Source organism: Aspergillus alliaceus (genome assembly GCF_009176365.1).
Source record: "Aspergillus alliaceus strain CBS 536.65 unplaced genomic scaffold BDW43scaffold_53, whole genome shotgun sequence".
Lineage (NCBI taxonomy): Eukaryota > Fungi > Ascomycota > Eurotiomycetes > Eurotiales > Aspergillaceae > Aspergillus > Aspergillus alliaceus.
The window spans coordinates 203,501-222,377 of NW_022474736.1; the positions used below are offsets into that span (position 1 = coordinate 203,501).

General features: G+C 46.2%; 4 protein-coding genes across 4 annotated transcripts; 2 read left to right on the forward strand and 2 right to left on the reverse strand.

Moving 5' to 3' along the window:
- Positions 1-1,170: 1,170 nt before the first annotated feature.
- On the forward strand, positions 1,171-5,570 carry BDW43DRAFT_303168 (ankyrin repeat-containing domain protein; the record flags this gene model as incomplete). The annotated part of the gene is made up of 15 exons (XM_032045378.1): positions 1,171-2,139; positions 2,202-2,355; positions 2,389-2,396; positions 2,433-2,553; positions 2,584-2,919; positions 2,953-3,056; positions 3,087-3,179; positions 3,222-3,419; positions 3,450-3,548; positions 3,585-3,740; positions 3,780-4,037; positions 4,071-4,212; positions 4,249-4,322; positions 4,359-5,399; positions 5,460-5,570. 15 exons carry the CDS (start codon positions 1,171-1,173, stop codon positions 5,568-5,570), a joined length of 3,864 nt encoding a protein of 1,287 aa, XP_031896266.1.
- Positions 5,571-6,798: 1,228 nt separating this feature from the next.
- On the reverse strand, positions 6,799-7,677 carry BDW43DRAFT_322215 (uncharacterized protein; the record flags this gene model as incomplete). Its single annotated transcript, XM_032049521.1, has 4 exons — positions 6,799-7,008; positions 7,084-7,216; positions 7,247-7,338; positions 7,474-7,677. The coding sequence occupies 4 exons, from the start codon at positions 7,675-7,677 to the stop codon at positions 6,799-6,801; spliced, it is 639 nt and encodes a 212-aa protein (XP_031896267.1).
- Positions 7,678-14,059: 6,382 nt separating this feature from the next.
- Positions 14,060-16,444, reverse strand: BDW43DRAFT_288329 (cytochrome P450). The gene is given in 4 exon segments (XM_032043273.1): positions 14,060-15,009; positions 15,070-15,860; positions 15,966-15,967; positions 15,980-16,444. The coding sequence occupies 4 exon segments, from the start codon at positions 16,167-16,169 to the stop codon at positions 14,352-14,354; spliced, it is 1,641 nt and encodes a 546-aa protein (XP_031896268.1). The 5' UTR covers positions 16,170-16,444; the 3' UTR covers positions 14,060-14,351.
- A 233-nt stretch (positions 16,445-16,677) lies between these two features.
- On the forward strand, positions 16,678-18,877 carry BDW43DRAFT_190177 (cytochrome P450). The gene is made up of 3 exons (XM_032039004.1): positions 16,678-17,355; positions 17,420-18,216; positions 18,267-18,877. The coding sequence occupies exons 1-3, from the start codon at positions 16,974-16,976 to the stop codon at positions 18,771-18,773; spliced, it is 1,686 nt and encodes a 561-aa protein (XP_031896269.1). The 5' UTR covers positions 16,678-16,973; the 3' UTR covers positions 18,774-18,877.

Below are 18,877 nucleotides of genomic sequence, written 5' to 3' on the forward strand. Positions count from 1 at the left end.
AGCTATGAACGAATGATGAACTGAGTTAAGTCGCCCGATATAGAATATCTGTTTGTTGCAGAGTAGTGGGACACAGCACGGGGGTCAAGCGAAGGAGATCTCTTTCCCAAAGAATCAAAGTAATTGGTGTGCTGCTGACGGTCGCGGCCTTTCGTATCTCCGGTCCTTTGGGACACATCAGCGGGCGGGGCAGTGGGTGAGTTTTAGACGTGCTTCAGGCTACGTTCAGGCTGAGCGCTGTTTAGGGCTGAAGGGGCTGAAGGTAGAGCAGCAAGGGCGCTAAACCCAACAAATCAAAAAACATACAACAGCCGGGATTCGCTGGTGGTCACCCACCCAACTACTAACCGGCCGGCGTGTGGCTTAAGTACGGCTGAGCGGACGGGAAGCCCTGTTCTCCACACCCTATGGTTGTATGTACCAAACTCTTGTCTTTTGTCCTCTATATTCTAAGGCTAAAATAGATAAATGCGAGGCTGCTTTACTGTTACAACACCGTGGGTGGGCCATGACATGCATTCTCGTAGAATGTACCCTGTCATCTACTTATATGATCGTACAGGGCATGCTAACCATGACAACCTTTTGACTAAAAATGCCAGGGGAAAGTGCGGAAAGAGGCAAAGTCTCGGTGATAATGCAAGTGATTTAACTAGTCAGGTAGTGTAGGCGTACTATTGGTCATCGGCGATGTTGCGAAGGCCAGCGACATGCTTGCGCGGGCATTTCATTGGCTTGGGCTCGTGCCTCTGTGCGCAAGCAGGATGCCCTTACCCAATGAGTTTCGCAATCATGGTTTTGTGATTGCAGTCTGCCTTGGCCTCCTGTAGTCAAATTGAGGTAAAATACCACGTTGTCCCCCATGTCTCCAGCTGAAGCCGTCCTCGTATTTTTTTTTTACCCTTGGCCTACCCTCCCTTGCCTCATGACTGGGTAAGCATAACCTTCATTCATCATTCAAGTTGTCTGTTTGGAGATAGCAGGGGCATGTTGACACTGATACGGGACAGGTTTACCAGCGCGCCACTAGGGCTAGTCGGATGGCTCTTCCCATCTCGTGTTTCACATTAGGGAGCGATTACTTCTCGCTCTACTTTTGCCTTACCTTGCCCTTATCCGTGGGGTTTGTTGCTGCGGAAGTGGAGGGCTAGAGAGAAAATCATATTCGCAATGTCTAGTCAACGACGGCACCAAGACTATGCGATCGGGTGGATATGCCCGCTGGAGGTGGAGCAGACCGCAGCCTTATTGATGTTAGATGAAACGCACGATCGCCTCACACAACAGCCAGCAGACCAGAATGTCTACACTCTGGGAAGCATTGCTGGCCACAATATCGTGATTGCCGGTTTACATCAGCCCGGCAACAGCCCAGCCGCCACTGTAGTCACTCAAATGCGAAACACGTTTCCAAGTATCCATTACGTTCTCTTAGTCGGTATTGGAGGTGGAGTCCCCGTTAGAACCGAGAGTGATTGGGTCCGACTGGGAGATGTGGTTGTTAGCAAGCCTATTGGGGAATATCCAGGGGTGGTGCAATATGACACTGGCAAAGCGGAAGTTGGTCAGTTCAAACGCATTGGAGCTCTGCCTCCGCCCCCTGTAGTTCTTCTACAAGCGGCACAAGACATGGCAGTAAAGCGGGCCCTTCTGAAGACACAGGACGACCCAATCTCGAAATGTCTTCAACGCATACCTAGTGACATCCCTGCTTTGGAAAAGTATCTTCACCCGGGCTCTGCAAAAGATCGTCTCTACCACAATGATTATATCCATAAGCAACCCGGCATCCCTTGTGACGAATGCAAGTGTGATCTTGCCAGGCTCAGGTTGCGTGACGGCCCTGGAAAAGCGAGCCCTGAATATGTCCGTGTTCACAGAGGTGTAATTGCTTCGGGCGGAATGGTGATCAAAGACGCCAACAAGAGAGACGAATTGGCGGGGAAGTACGGCATTCTGTGCTTTGAAACTGAGGCTGCAGGAATCCTGGCCGACCTGCCTGCCTTGGTGATCCGCGGAATCGCAGACTACTGTGACTCTCATAAGAATGACCAGTGGCATGGGTATGCTGCAGCTACGGCAGCAGCATACGCTCGCCAGCTTATTCTCCATACGCCAACGTATAGTAACTTGAGGTCGGTATGTGTACCTTCGCATAGTCTATAACAGGAAAGTGCTAATGATGTTGATCCAGTGGCGAGACGCCATTTGATAACAAAGTGGTTAATACAGCATCTCCCAGCCTGATAATACCCTGGGTGCAGTTATTCGAACAGATGCAAACGTTGCAATTAACGGCTTCTAGCCTCCTGCCCTCCGTAAATGACCAGCGTAAGGAGCTCGCTGCCTGGATTGGTGGCACCATGACAGATGACGAGTATCATGCAGCTCTGTCTGTGAAATTGGCAGGCACATGCCGTTGGATCTTACAGCGCCCCCAGTTCAAAAGATGGGCAACTTCAACCCTTGAAGTCTCAAAGGTGCTGTGGATCCGTGGAGGTCCGGGATGCGGCAAGACTGTTTTGACTGCGAGCATTATACAACATGTCACAAGTTTACAGTCGAAACACTCACATCCAGCAGCATATTTCTTCTGCAGGCATGAGGATGAACGAAAGCAAGACCCGAACGAAATTGCACGTTCCTGGGTTCGGCAAATAGTGAACAAAATGGATGACGCAGTAAATATAGCGTATCCGCTATGCGAGAAAAACAAATCACGTGCGGCCACCGTGACGGAAGTATGGGAAATATTGTACCAGATATGTCATGGCATGGATAATTGTATGCTCTTTTTGGATGGGCTTGATGAGTGTGTAATGTCGGGTGGTCCATGGCATCAAGATAAGGCGAGCTTTCTTGCGCACCTATGGAGCACGGTAAGTGGAACAACAGCTAGAGTCCTCATATCCAGCAGAAGTGATGCAGATATCTATACCCAATTCCTTTCAGCCCGTCAGGATGCAATAGCCCTCCTTGAGTACAACATCGCCACTGAGGACACCGCACAGGATATTATTGACTACTCAACTAGCGTCGTTAACGAGAGACTCGGGGTAAATAAAGATCAGGATTTTATTAATGAGATATCCAAGGATGTTGCACACAAATGTGGCGGCATGTTCCTGTGGGTCCGACTTATGGGGAAACAACTTTCTCCCGGATTGAATAAAAATCAGGTTCGACGCACACTGGGTAGTATGCCACGAGGTTTGGAGCAGACGTATCAAAGAGAGATGCAATCCATCCTGAATCTTGGCGTTGATGAAAAGTTGCGAGCTATTGGGATCCTTCGGTGGACATATTTCGCTGCCCGCCCTCTTACTGTACGAGAGTTAACAGAGGCACTTCTCACAGAAGCCACTTCTTTGACCACATACCCATTCGATGAGATGCCGGATACATGGGATGAATACTACGTCAATGACCAAATACGAAAATACTGCCAGTCGCTGGTCGATATACGGGGCTCTTCTGCATCTAGCATCACAAACCATACAGTTCACTTCATACACACATCTGTGAAGGAGTTTCTGTCTCAGACCAGCGTATGCGCAACGGATCAAGACTTTTCATTTTCAGAGGCAGCAAAAGAGCATGAGTTGCTCGCTAGAACCTGCCTCACTTACCTTTGTTTTGATGAGATTACCGTGGATGATCCGTATGACTTAGATGTCTTGCAGAACAAAAAGGAGATGTTTCGGTTTTTAGAATATGCATCCCTGTTTTGGTATGCTCATGTGGCTCGAAATGGCAATTGCCTTCACAGATTAGAACAGTTCATTCGGGTGTTGCTCGATCCCTCCTCAACTCGCTGGATATTGTGGTCAGAAATTGTCAGTCAAAAGCTGTGGCCAGTTTCTATCCTGCATGCAACCGAAGAAGATAACAGACCAACTCCTCTCCATATAGCATCATGTATGGGCTTATTGGATACTATGGAATGGCTCCTCTCACTTGGCTCTGATATTGATGCGACGGCAGGAAGGTTCGGCTCAGCACTCCATTCTGCTGCTGGGCGAGGCCAGAAGAATGCCGTCCAGCTGTTGTTAACAAAAGGCGCTGATAAGAATAGACCTGGCGGTCTGTATGGTTATCCCATTGTGGCAGCAGCAGCTGCGGCCAAGTATGATTCACTCAAGTCGGCAGAGATCGTTCATATTCTTCTCGAAGCAGGCGCGGATATTTCTTGCCGTGACCAAACAGGGCGTAGTGCACTTCATTATTCGGCAGCTATGGGATCAGAAGAAGGTTCAGCTATACTTCTTCAAAACGGCGCCACTGTCGATGTCCGTGATGACCACGAGCGTACGCCGCTGTTTGTGGCGGCAGCGAACGGCCATAAGTTGATCACAGAGCTTCTCATCAAAAACGGGGCTAAAGCATCGACCATAGATGTAGACAGCCAAACACCGCTTTTTGCTGCTATTCAAAATGGCCATACGTCTATTGTTGAGACCTTGACTCAATACGATATCGATGTCAGGACACAGGACAATGCTGGGCTTACACCGCTACATATTGCGGTAAAATTAGGCCACGAGCAGATTGTTAATATTCTGCTCCGTCATGGAGCAGATGCAAATGCAGCAGATAAGAATGGGATGACACCGGTATTTTTCGCAGCACTTGACGGGAACAATGCAATCCTGCAAGACTTGATCCAGCACCAGGGACAAGTAAACCGCAAGACCTCCCTTGCGGCATGGACACCATTGCACGCTGCGGCCTGTGGAAAAAGAGAACAGGCCACCACCGTACAACTTCTGCTAGATAATGGAGCGGAGGTGGATGCTGCTGACAGCCACGGGAATACCCCTCTGTTTTATGCTGCTGGAAATGGTCTTCCGGCCACTATTGAAACTCTTATTCGATACAACGCGCAGATAAACGCGACACAAGAACAAGGTCTGACACCAATATATGCCGCACTTGCCGGTGTACAACCGTTGGCTCTTGAGACTCTAGTAAAATATGGGGGACGTAATCTTATCGGCGATGAGTGTGTCACTCTGCGTGGGTATACTCCGTTGATGATTGCAATTTTGATTGAAGAATTTCGCCCTCTTGTCCAAACCCTTGTCAGAGCCGGTATGTGGGTGAACTCTCGAGACAATGCAGGGTTAGCACCTCTACACTTAGCTACACTACTTGGGGATGTGGGAATCCTTGAACTTCTCTTACAAAATGATGCCGCCGTGAATGTTATGACTGACAAAGGTTGGACGCCATTACATCTGGCCGTGAGCGAAGGGAAGGAGGACATTGTTCAGTTATTACTGGACAATAATGCGGATGTAAATGCAGGAAATGATGAGATCACACCAATTTATATAGCTATTGATAACAGGGACGCGCTCATTACCAGGAGGCTTGTTCGATATGGGGCTGAGGCAGACGTACTGCTGCTCCTGGCAATCAAGCAAAGTGACGAAGATAAAGTTCGATTTATTCTTCAGCATGGACCTGAATTTGGACCAGAGTTCCTGGCCTATGCTAATCATTGGGGACATGATCGCATTGTTAAGCTTATGGTAGAACACTTGCTTTCAAAGGACGCTGTTGACTAGATAGCATAATTTATGTGGGGTGTCCAGACCTGGAACATTCCTTGAAATAAATTTTGCTTAAAATTTGTACCACTAACAATTTCACTACCTTTCCGTATTTTATAGATCAAGTCTGTGCTCTCTATACAACTAACAAGCCAATATAAGCTGTTGGCTGTGGATTCCGTCTGGCGGTCCTGATTGGACCGGTCAGTGGGATGATCCGGCCAACAAGGGTTTAGGTGTTAGTGATAAAGCTAGCCTGGATGGCATGAGGTAGAACGACGATTCCAATAAGAATGAGCTCCATATAGAGCCTTATGATAAGCCATATCTATCAAGCATAAGGAACTTCTCTCAGTTGTGGCTATCGCACTTATAACTTGTCTCCCAGCCTACGTTGTGGAAACCACAATTTTAATATTCGAAAGTTTGACCATACGATCTTTTGGCTCGCAAAAGGTTGCTCGGACTCTCATCATTGGGTGCCCAGACAGAACAATCAACACATGATTGGTAGACAGAAGACCTTAAGAGTCAAACCAGAATTCTGCCATTGGATGGATATGCAGGCTCTCTCCATCCTATGCTTTTGTTTTAATCTACACGTACCGCTTCACAAGGGCGAGCTTTGAGCCTTGTCAGGGCCTGTGGTGGCCTCCACGCCGTGGTTCTCTTCTTGGCAAACCCCGTTGTCCCGCGGCGTCGAAATCTACTTATAGAAAATCCAGTACAGCCCTAAGAGTACTGCTTTGGGCGGAGCGGGGGCCACCAGACCCATCTTCTTTGCCCGGCTGACCCTTTCCTCCTAGAATCACCGTGACGTTATCCACCACTTCCCCTATTTCTTTGCGGAGCTTCTGTCATTGAATGCGCAACTATGGGCGGTCTACCAGTACGTGCACCACTGTCCCATTGGCACCGCATTCACTCTGGTCATCTTCCTGGAATCCATGATATTGTGCGCGGATAGCTAACCACGAGTAGCCAGATCGCATCTACGTTAACAGGTGTGTGGGGCTGCCTGTAAGTAGTTCAAAAAGCTGTTGTGCATGGACGGTATGGGGACGGGGTTAGCCATGTGGCTAGGGAAGCACGATACTAATTGCGGATGCTTGATCGGGAAATAGACCCGGCCCTAAACATGTCCTCAATAGGCCCTCGGGTCTTTCCGCTTGTCTCTATTAGAGGAAGCCGAAGGGTACGAAGCAATGCCACCTTCCAGATACTGCTAGGCAAGGCGCATAGTCTAAGCAAAATCTTGCCTAGCCTGGGAATCAAGCAGACTAAGTATAGCCCTCCGGGTACCGGGATCTGGCACGCTCTCTGCTACCTGCATAGGACTTTTGCCATAGGTTTTCCTGCCGCCTGATACAATTGTCGGGTCTGTATCCGTGTCCAACAGCAGCTTGACAATATTAGATCTAGTATAGTAAATGGCACAGTGTAGAGGCATGTTCTATTTATCAGAGATCATGTTTAGAGCAAGACCCTTGTTAAGAAGGAACTGAGTCTTGAGCTCTACTTAACAGACACAAGAAGCTATAGCAAATATTAGAAGATCTACTGATAGTATAGCTCTATATTTAATATACAGATTAAGAAGAGAAAGATCTTTCTTTTTAATAGTTACAAGAGCGCGGTCTAGAGAAGGTATTTTCCTCAGCCTGCAAAGATTAGAGTCAGTGCCTGCTGACAGTAATTCACAAGCAGATACAGGATTAATTAACATGCTGTTAATTACAGAGTCAGTCAGCCAGTTAGCCTGCAGATCCGAGTCTTTGGCTAACTAGTAAATTAAGACTAACATATACAGAAGAAGAGACTTACTGTTAGAAAGCCTTGAGTTAGGGTCAAGGCAATAGTCCAGGAAGTGACAAACAATGCTCAGGTGCTACTGTAGGTTTAGTCTAGAGAGAGAGACCACTGTTAATGCTAACACGCTAGCACCGGTATTGAAGAGAGCGGCCATGATCTCAGAGTATGCAATATGTGTCGCCAGCTTGAGTCCCTCATTGAGATTTTCGGCAGTTAGTCGGCCGGTGGCGATGGCTTCCTGGGTTTTCGATAGGTCACCAGCAAGGCACGCATGGAGAAAGGCGCGGAGAAAGGTATCGTTAGGTTCCATTGCAACAAAACTAGGACAGACCAGGACAGCCAGTTTGGTTTACACGGTGGGATAGTGATTGTTGGTTACTCCAAAAGTTAGATGAAGTTAATATAGAAAGTGAGACTGTATGACTTCTGTTAGCCTGGTATTAGTCAGATTCTAGGACTAAGTTAACTGGGATGGGGTGCACCCCTTTTTACCCTCACTGTATGGAGTAGCTAATCAAGATACAGAGCCCGTCCCTACATGCTATATAGTAATATAACTTGATAAGTTGTTCCTCGAAAGTATGGTAAGTCGGCTATTTAGCATTTTGAGATGATGTTACCCTTAACTCCTTGAGGGGCTTTGCGGCAACGGCGCCTAGACCTAACTGCTAGCTTGGAGTGAAAAATCTCTTTAATTAAGTGATATCTATTACATTCATCTGCCGGAATATTCTTGGAATATCATAGTTGTGAATTCTCTATTGGGGAAATAGACTGCGGCGCTAGAAAACAGAAAACTCCAGTTTCTCTTCAATAATGTCTCTTTTTAGTGCTGGGTATAGAGAAAGCTGATAGAGAAAGCTAACAATGAATAGTTAACACCATGGTACAATACATGACAAGTATAAGCGTACAGTGATAGACTGACTGTCACCGAACCCCTCTTCGAAGACCCCTTTAAGGGTACCAGCTGTTACTGGGTCAGGACAAGGCAATGTATGCTCTGAGACAGTCTTATTAAAAGTAAATAACTCATGTAGTTAACTGTTAGGGACATTTGCTCCGAGGGAGACTCAGATATTAGTAAAGATTCTACAGATCTAAGTAATCCTGGCAGGTATCTTCTAGTCTAAGCAGAAATTATAATCCGGCCTGCTCCTGGATTCTCTTGATGTAACTAGAAGAAAGAAGGGAGACCCTGAGGCTCTAGTAATCTAAAGAAGATCTATTAACAGCTAGCCAAGATACCAAGTCTTAAATAATATTTATCCTACTTATAGACTATCTCTTAATCATATTAAAGACTATAAGGATTAATTAATAATTCCTAATTCTTACGCCTGATTTATTGGTTCATTCAAGACAAATCTGAACCAAATTAACTCTACAGTGATCCCCTGCTATAATAAATTAATTTGTGATGCCGGTAAGAATTGTTATAGCAAGATGTTTATGCGCTGGACAATCGACTCCCACTCCTTATTTATAATATGGATGATGCCATTAAGGCCATGGGGATGCTGGGGAAAATCTTCGATGACCAGGCTCTAGACCTGGGGAATGTCAAGGATAAATTGATTGAGACAAAGGGGGCTATTGACAGAGATGGTCTCTTGAGAGGGCCCCTTATCAAAGATGGAGTGGAAGGTGCGGTCACAAAGTACAAGAGGGTAAGTTGTTTACGCCTTCCTGTATGGTATCTTTATAGACTGACATACGTTATGGTAGATCAAAAGATTGGCTGACAAGTTTCACGCGGATGTTCGGATGTTCAACATGTAGATCCGGGTTGGTATGGCACACATGATAGCATCAAGTGAGAGGCCTTGGGTTGGCTTTTATGCAGCGCCAGAGACTGAACCATTGTGCGAAGGATGGTGACAGAGCATGTATCTGACATGGGAGCTTGCGCAGTGGTGAGCGTGGATCCATCAGCCACTACATGAGGATAAAATACACATTACACCCGATTCTATGTTGTTCTAGGACATGAATTCCACACTGAGGTCCCATCAACTAGGAGCCAAATATTCCTATGGCTATTATAGAATAGCTTATTTAGTGAGACCCAACATTTTACTAGGACTGTAGAGCTGCTAGGTATTCTAAAACTGGCTTAGATTCAGGAAAAGTCACTTCTCCATTCCTGTTCTGTTGTCTCTCAATCTGCAAATCTCTTCAAGCCTAGCTCAATATGGTCCGCATAAGCCCGTGGTTCTTGATCCACATAGACTGCGGCAGAGCCCTTGTTAGGTTCTATGACCCAGAACCTTACTCTAACCCTCATGGGGTTCTATGATAGTAAATCTTAAAACTATCTTAGACCCTCATTTATATATAGCACTCATAATGACCGATAACACTCCTCATGTTTTTGGCCCCTGGCTGTTTTGTCAGCAGTAAGTACAGCGAGTTGTTTAATATTATTTTTTATTTTAACTCTGTGCTTGTCTTCCTAGTCGTTGTCGAAAGCCTCATAAACAATATTGGTAATCACCTTGATCTGGCCTGCGGGGAACTTCAAGCCGTAAAGAATGTCCTGTATCTTGAAGGTCCCCTTCGGGCGATACTGGCGCCTGTCTCTTTTCAGCTGAGAAGCACTCAGCTCTTGACAAGGTCCTTGGCCAAATTAGGAATCAGGTGCCAGCCTGCTATACAAGCCTTTCTTTTCCCCTGATGCACGTGTTTATCTGTATTGAGCCATGCTTATGGTGGTGTGGTGTCTTTGCTGTGTAGTACCGGTGCCTGTTTTTGTATAACATAAATATCTGCTGTTTTTATTTTCTTATTAGTTTATTAAAGCCTTGCTTAAACTTGGCGCGAGAAATCCTAGTGTATAAAGCCGTAGCCCATTCCCTATAGTTGTAGAGGACAATTTTTGCTATGCTGCTGTTTCTAAGTAACTATACCCGGCTCTTGACCCGATATGGACTACCTGAAGATTCCTTAATAGAGAAGCTTAATGAGCTTGGTGAGGAGTATCTTATTAAGTTTGTATTTGCCCTTCTTGCTCTCCAACACCGTGTCTCTCTTATGTATGCAGATCTCCCTGCGGGTTTTATACAGCACTTACATGTGGTGTTAATGCGGTGCAATAATCTGCTCGATAAGCTGTTATTAGGTAATCTATAGATAAGTCTGTCTTTCTATATCTCATTATGTAATACAGTCTATCCACTATTGTATATCTGTTATATGCTGACAAGGGCCCTGCCAGGCAGGAAGAAGCCAAGAGAAAAGGTTTTCGAGCAGATTCGGGCTATAAATACTAGATCATGCAGAAATAAATATATCTTTATAATTCTCCACTCCTTTTTTCTGTCATTGCTATGCGAGGACCGTTTACAGTTTTTTCATGGCTACTTAAACATCTGAAGATACCAATAAACTGTGCACAAGGTGGGCGAGGCAATTAACAAGAAAGAGTAGAAGGCAGAAGTAGTAGCCTTACAAGTCTCTTACAGAGAACTTTAATATCAGATACATTAAAAAGGATATAATCCTGACAAAACCTAGTATATAGTATAGGAGTTCAAGGGTTTGCCTCAAGGGATATTAGAATATAATAGTTTTTATTTTACTCTTTAACATTCTTTCCTGATTATTCATCGCTTATATATAGTGATCCTGACCTTAGTCTTATAACGCCTAATTCCTCAGATGAATCTTCTATATTTACTTTCCTTTCAGGTCCCCTATTTTCTGCCTAAAAAATTTTAAATTCTAGAACCTAATCTTCTCTTCTTCAACTCTCTCTCTCGTCTCTGAATCCGCCAACGACAACTATTAAGTTTTATTTTTAATAGTAATCTTTTATCTCAATGTTACGCCCGGGTATTCGGTCAGGAGCTATATAACTGATTAGCTGCTCTTGCGTAGACAATACAAACCTGTTGACCAGAGTTCGCTGATTCAAGGCGAGACGTGACACGCTTCACGTAAGCTGACAACCAATGTGACAGTCCTATACCAAGGACTTATCCAAGACGGTGACCTTATCCGAGGTCCTAACGACAATTGAGTAACAACCGAATAGCTCAAGTCCAAAAGGCCAGGCCTACTAAGTACGTATACACAGTAGTTAAGGAAGTGCGAACGAGTTGAATACTAATCTGATAAAACTTGAAATGTATATCCTAAGTAATAATTGGAATTGATCACGGAGAACTAAGCTAAGTACATGAAACGAGTGTCCTTATATATCCAGTAGTCCATCTACTCTTTCGTATACTCCGGGGGTAGCCTCCGGGGTAGCTCTTATCCTGATTGGTGTCTTGTCGATATACTCCTGATATACTCCTGGAGTAGGTACGGGAGTAGGTATCACGTGATGGAGCTAGTATCGGCCGCTCCGACCCCTATAGGTAAATAACACATAGAATAATCCTTTAGGTGCTTAGCGCTCCTGTAACTGATTGTCGTCATCCTATGAGTTCTGCCTTGCGCGTCCGCCTTCAACAAGGTACGCTAGACAAGGGTCTGTAACAAGCACTTACTCTCTAAGCATACTTTAGCTAGGTTCAGAGAGCAGGTCTTGCGGATCTCAGCCTGCTAGGCCTTAGTATATCAAGACCCTGACTTACTGGAGCGGAGAAGGTATTGTTTATAGTCTACTGGATAAGGACTGTGGCAATATAGGCACCTCGAAAAGCAGATATAAGAGAATAGAACAGCGCAGTGGTTAGTATAGCTCTCCTTAATATATTATATAAAGCTGCAGAGGCGGCAGTAGAGATTATAAGCACAGGCCCTTAAATTATATCACTTCCAGCAGCAGTTATATTATATAATTTTTACTCTTCTAGATAAAGATTAGGCATTAGTAATCATACTAAATAAAGGTAGTTATACAGGAAGCATAGCCTTGCTTGCCTCAGGGAAGTTAATAAACCAATTTAATAATATAGTATTTAAATTAGTGGCGCTAGCGTGGATCTCAGTTACAGCAATGGAAGTCAGGCCGGTGGTTTCAGCTACCTCAGCAGATAATAACTTAATATTTATAGAGATCATAGAGTATTACCGCGCTGTAAGCTAGCTGACCTTTCTTAGTATATTAGTAATCTAATAAGAGATCCAGCGAGAGCTGCGCTTAATCTAGCAGGTGTTAAAGAAGATAGAAATAGTCTCTTTCTGCATCTCCAGAGCTGTGAGGGCATCTAGTAATATAGATAAAAGAATAAATCCAGTCTTAATAGACTAGACACCTTTCAGCACTTTACTATCTGTGTCTAGATAAGAGCAGAGGCTAGTATAAATAGTAAAGGTATCTATATTTTTGATATTATAGTTAGGCGGAAGGCGTACAAAAAGACGGGAGTCAGGCAGTTACTTTAGAGTAGAGATCAGTGTTCTTGGCTTATTGCTGTTTCTTGAGATAGCAGCAGAGGCAGCAGCTTTAGTGAGTATCTGAGTAATAGTTATATAAGTTAACTAAGCGAGACTAGAGAGAGGGCGAGAGAGAGGGAATAAGAGAAGAAGAGAAGAGGAAGCAGAGTAAGGAACAGGAACAGGAAATAAAGAAGATAAGATCACAGGTATACCACTGATATATATATTAAAGTGGCGCTGGGCTATATCAGCCAGATCATTACTGAGAGTCTCAAGAACATTTTCCTGGTAAGGACTGAGGCCAGTGTTTTGGCTTCGGTATTTGTCAAGAAACGCCGCAACGGGGCTGAATATCATTTGGCCATCAGCAGCTCTGATAGCAGCCGCGGTAGTTAACTCTAGCAGGGCAGCCTATAGAGGGCCATCTGGTGAAGTGTTATGTCTTGCCATTGCAATATCACCGCGACGCGTCGTGACGCGTGCCGGATCCCGGCCGAGCGGCATTGTCGGTGGCTGATAGATGTCCAACGAGTAGCAGATATAATAATACTCTTATATTCGGAACTGACCGAATATCTGATGATGTGCTTCGGATTGCTCTTTTGGATTGTAGGTTTTACCCGATATCTATCTATCATTCGTCTTATCTATGATCAATAATTCCCCTGATCACGTGCCTAAGGATATCTAGGCTATCAGTACCCTAGATTTCCAACAAATATTTTAATTATTTATATTTTCTAATTTTTAACAGCTTTGCTGTATCTTTTATCAGTAGCTGGAGCTCTACTTTTTGTGGTATATCTTATTCTCTTTCTTTTTTATATTTTACTGGTACTCTCTAGTAAAATTATATAATTCACCAAGCTTATGGAGCTTATTAACCTTTCTCCGCCTTTTCTCTTCAGATAATGAGGATTTATCACGTGACATGGTTGATTTCTGTATAGAATCACACATTAAACTGTTTCTTGAGAATGAGTATCTTGAAGGGAAAAATAAATAAAGGACAACCAGGTCAAGCGCCCCTTTTTAACTTCACAAAAATCCCACCGGATTGTCTAGCTCACCCACTGGCTCACCCAGCTCACCCAGCTCACCCGCACTCTCGACAACATCACCTAAATCACCCACACTCACCCTGCGACCTAGCGGCGCTCACCCATAAAGCAGCAACCTCGAAAGGGCACATATTCCAGTCGGCCGCGTTCAACAGGTGGCTTAAGTACGGCTGAGCGGACGGGAAGCCCTGTTTTCCACACCCTATGGTCGTATGTGTCAGTTTCTTAAAGACGGAGGATTATATAGTATGGGACGATGATAAATTTCTTTCAGATATGTATCTAGATTCGAGAGGCTAGAGAGAAAGAAGCTGAGACCTGGCCAGCTATAGGAGGCTTAACTTAAGTCAAAGGCGCTAGATAACACTCAAAGCCAACTTTACCAGCTAAACAGTCTTTATGAGCTAAGCAACGATCAGTGGATTAGTGGAAGGGTTAATAGACGTTTATATATATCTGCACCGCTCTGATAGCTTTTGTAGGGTTTGACTGCGGACGTATTTGTCTACACCGCAGGGCATAACAACGCAACGTAAAAATGTCTCAAATATCCTCAAGTCCAAGAAATAAATATATACACATGTCCAATTGCCTATGGTTTCCGAGGAGTTACCTTTAAAAACATATCGTCCCCATACATGGGGTGCCCTGGGCCCAGACTTGGCTTAGTTTCATCAAGCCGGGGAAAATGTTTCCCCTGAACACCTAAAACATCCTGTTCTAGCTTCACCATCTCCAAATCATATCTCCAGAACAGTATCGCCAGAAAGGATAGAACAGCATGTTTCCCAACATATCGTCCACTGCACATGGTAGCGCCGCCCCCAAACCCGCGAAAATCAGCCTTTCGCAGAACCGATTTGTTACGTAGAAACCGGTAGCAATCGAAGGCCTTGTAATCAGGTCCAAAGACAGCTTCATTCATCGTTTGAACCCGCTGTGGGATGATGAGACTCGTGCCTTTGGGGATGCGGCGGCCGTCAAGAATGGTGTCTCGCATGGCTTGGCGCAAACTACTTCCTGTGGCAGTAAAACGCAAGGTCTCGTTGAACGTCGAATTGAATATCGGACAGGACTTTAGGAGGTGGTCCTTGGTGCATTCAGCTAGACTAGACCCGTTCCTGGAGAAGGAGAAGTCGATGGACATCATCATAGGCGCGATCTCCTCTCGAATTTGGCCGACGACGGTGGGATTGTTCATTAGGTGGGCAATCATCCAGTAAGATAGGAGGTGGACGTTTGAATTAAGTCTGTAGTTTTGGTTAGTTTCACCCACAATATATTGACAGTGCGGGCAGAGCCCGACCTACCCCCAAAGAATCGTAACAACGATGCCTGCGATATCTTTATCAGGAAGTCCGGCATGCTTGTACTCATCATACACCTCGTTAACGAACGGAACGCAGCCTGGTCGCTGCTCGGCGGGAATGGAGTAGTATTGGAGCATAACGTCAATCAGACGGTCCCGAGGACAGGTTGCACTCTTTGCCAGGAAAGGTGGAAGCTTGTACCAGACCTTCCAACTGTTGGTATCCCACCACTTGAGGATCGTTCGAAAGTCCGGCTCTAATTCTAGCAGCCGTGGGCCAAGAAAGGCCGATGTCTGAGCGTCCATTATCACATCACGAGACAAGCGGTCGAGGGATATCACCTTGACGTTCGCGGCAGAGGCAAGGACGCTCGTCTCGTAGAAGGAGTCCCATTGCAGCGTTTTGCTCAGGTAGGGGAGTGTGTTGGTCATGAGACGGTGCATTGGGTCTGCTTGCAAGAGCTGCTTGTGTAGCAGGGCTACTCCTGAATGCGCCAGCGTTAGCTGTCTGGGTTTTGAGGAATGCGATACAAAGCCTTCAGCGCGAGTCTGCCACAATATCGACTTGCTATCACGCGAGACCTTGGCGACCTCGTCGTACATTAGATCTAGGAATGGTTCAAAACCAAAGGTCTGAGTATCCTTCTCAACTGTAGCGATCTGCGCAGCGGTGGTGACCATTACGATGTCCTCCCCGACAACGCGCAGGGTGCATAATTTGCGGTTGAATTGTTTTTTTGCCAAGGCAAATAAGGCATTGGAATTCCTATAGAAGGGTATGACATGGCCTATTGACCAAGAGTTTGTGGTCCCCATCAGTAGTTATCATCCGTTTGGCACGCTCTTGAGACGCACCTATGTCTGGTGGAATTAGTTGTTCTAGCTCCTATGAAGGGGGTTCGGATGCCTACATGGAATCCAGTATGGCAGATACTCCAATTGACCTTGGTAGAGGCGAGGAGAAATGGTGAAAGCCCATAATCGCCATGCGAATAGTAGTATAATTGGAAGGTAGACGAGGTAATGGAATTGAGTCCATTCTCCAGCAGCTATGTCTTGTTGGCCGCTGGAGAAGAAGCTCCTGCTTGTGCTACCCAACATCTCATTAGGAATTTACAAAGATACAAAGGAAACGCTATCATGGCTGTCGCCGTAGTACGCTAATGATGAACTCATATAGCGTTAACCGCTTGACTGGACAAGACATCCTGGCAAGCAAACTGACCTCATTCTATCAGATGTTTTGACCCATGTCGGGCTATCGCCGAACGCCGAGAAAAGAGGAGAAGTAAGACATACATGCATGGCGCAACACTTGCATCTGGGGTGTAAGGCAGGCATCTAGGAGGCTGCTTTCCTCCATCAATGGGAGTGGGAGTTCAGTTTTGGCAGCGATCACGCTGCATTGCGGAGGTGGGAAGGCAACGATTGACTGGAACTAGTCCTAGATAACCTCCTACAAACAGGGGGTTATGGAAGAATATTAGGGAACGGGATGATAGAAAGGCTGATCCGGCAACCATTGGATCAACAACCACACAGCAAAGTTAGCATTCCCTGTCCCTAGCCAACCTACCACTTCGAAGTGTTGGGTAAGCGATATTAGGTCCTGATAGCACGGTGGGTCGGTATGGTATGGTAAAGGCCGGGTAGATGAAGGTATCTCAACGTATGACTTGCCATGCAAGCCCTAAGACATCCTCTAAGAACTAGGATCTTCGTTTGTTTGACCAACCAACCAACAAAAGCTCTACCTCTCCCCTCAACCCCGTTCTCCCCTTCTTCCTTTGTTTCGTTTTTCGATTTTTTTTTTTTCTTTTTTTGTTTCCCTTCTCTTTTTCTCTTATCACACATTCAAATTGTCTTTCTCGCTCCTCCTACTCTCGCTTCTATTGTGCTACAGCAATGATTCTGCTTCTCCTCGGCTTGTCGGTCCTCGCCTACCTGGCCTGGAGCCTGGTGGCTATGGAGCTTAACTACCGTCGCGCATCGTCCATGGAGATTCCCTTAGTGCGCCTGTGCATCGACCCCCAGAACCTGCTCTGGACAGTCATTGAGCCTCATCTCTGGCCGTGGCTTGACCGGCTGCCAATCAACTGGGGCAATTTCGGTCGCTATTCTCGCCGAGGGTGGTTTTTTGCCGACAAAGGCGAGTCTCACCGTCGCTTTGGGCCGATTTTCGCAATAGTCACGCCTCGTGAGATATACATTCATGTCGCCGATTCGGAAGCCGTTCACGACATGTTCCAGCGACGAACTGATTTCATCCGCCCAAGTCACATGTACAGTACGTTTGATGGCCACCGTTGACCACTTCACATCTCGGTGCCTAATGACATGCGGGGTCGTAGAGGTTCTCGAAGTCTATGGCCCTTGTATCTCCACAGCTAGCTGGACGGATTGGCCGCGTCACCGGAAAGTGCTCGCCACTCCCTTCAACGAGGGGGTTATGTCCTTTGTGTGGGATGAAAGTGTAGAACAAACCCGTCAGATGCTGGATGTCTGGGCCGACCCGCAGCTTGATCAGATCCCTAGTGTCGCAAAGGACACCCGCACTCTATCCCTGAACGTGCTCGCGGCCACGGGGTTCCGCAAATCATATTCCTTCCGGAGTGCCAATGACCGCCAGCAGAGCGACCAGAGCGACTCGGGGAGCTATCGCGATGCGTTACAGACCGTGCTCGACAATTGCATTTTGCTGATGCTCATGCCGCGCAGACTCCTGACGCTCTCAATTGCGCCTGAGTCGTGGCATCATCTTGCCAAGGCCGCCACAGATTTCAAGAACTACATGGTCCGTATGCTGAACGAGGAGACCAAGGCATTGAATGAGGGACAAGCTGGCACGGGCGGCCTCATGACGTCTTTCGTGCGCGCCATGGATCTCAAGCAGAAGGAGGATGCAAAGGGCAAAAGAAGCGGCTCGCCGCCAAAAGGACTGACTGTGGATGAGATATTCGGCAATATCTTCGTAATAAACTTCGCTGGCCACGATACGACGGCCAATACGCTGAGCTTTGGAATGCTTCTTTTGGCCGCATATCCGGAAGTTCAGGATTGGGTATCTGAGGAGCTACAATTGGTTGGAGATACGAAGGGCCATTATGCTGATCTCTTCCCGAGACTTAATCGCTGCAGAGCCGTTATGGTATTCCAATCGCTCTCACCTTACTTCTGTTCGTATTCTGACCTTCGCAGCTTGAAACCCTCCGCCTCTTTCCCCCAATACCTTCCATACCTAAGTGGACCAACGACCAGCCCCAACCACTGAAAGTTGGAGATAAAACTGTAGTTATTCTGCCAAATATCGGCGTTGCCCCAGGGATCCTTGCCCTTCATGTCGATTTCAGGTATTGGAAAGACCCATTCACATGGAAGCCCTCTCGGTGGATCACGGCATCAACAAGTCCGAATGCGACAAGTACAATCGAAAGCGAGCAAGTCATCACCCCGCCGCGGTGCATGTACTTGCCCTGGTCAGAAGGACCACAGAACTGCCCCGGCAACAAATTCTCGCAGGTGGAGTTTGTCGCGGTGATGGCGAGTCTCCTGCGTGACCATCGAGTGCACGCAATATCGAACCGAGGAGAGTCGGCCGAGGAGACCCGCGCGAGGATTCTGGCCACTACGAGAGATGTGGATTTGCAGCTACTTCTACGGATGAAGGATGCCGATCGGGTGCGTTTGGTGTGTCGACGTACTTAAGAAGTGATTTGATATTTGTGTGCTGTTCATTCTTGTATTATATTGAAGAAATAGTCCTCACTCTATGAATGCCGTCACTCTCGGTGTAGATTTGTCCTTCGTAC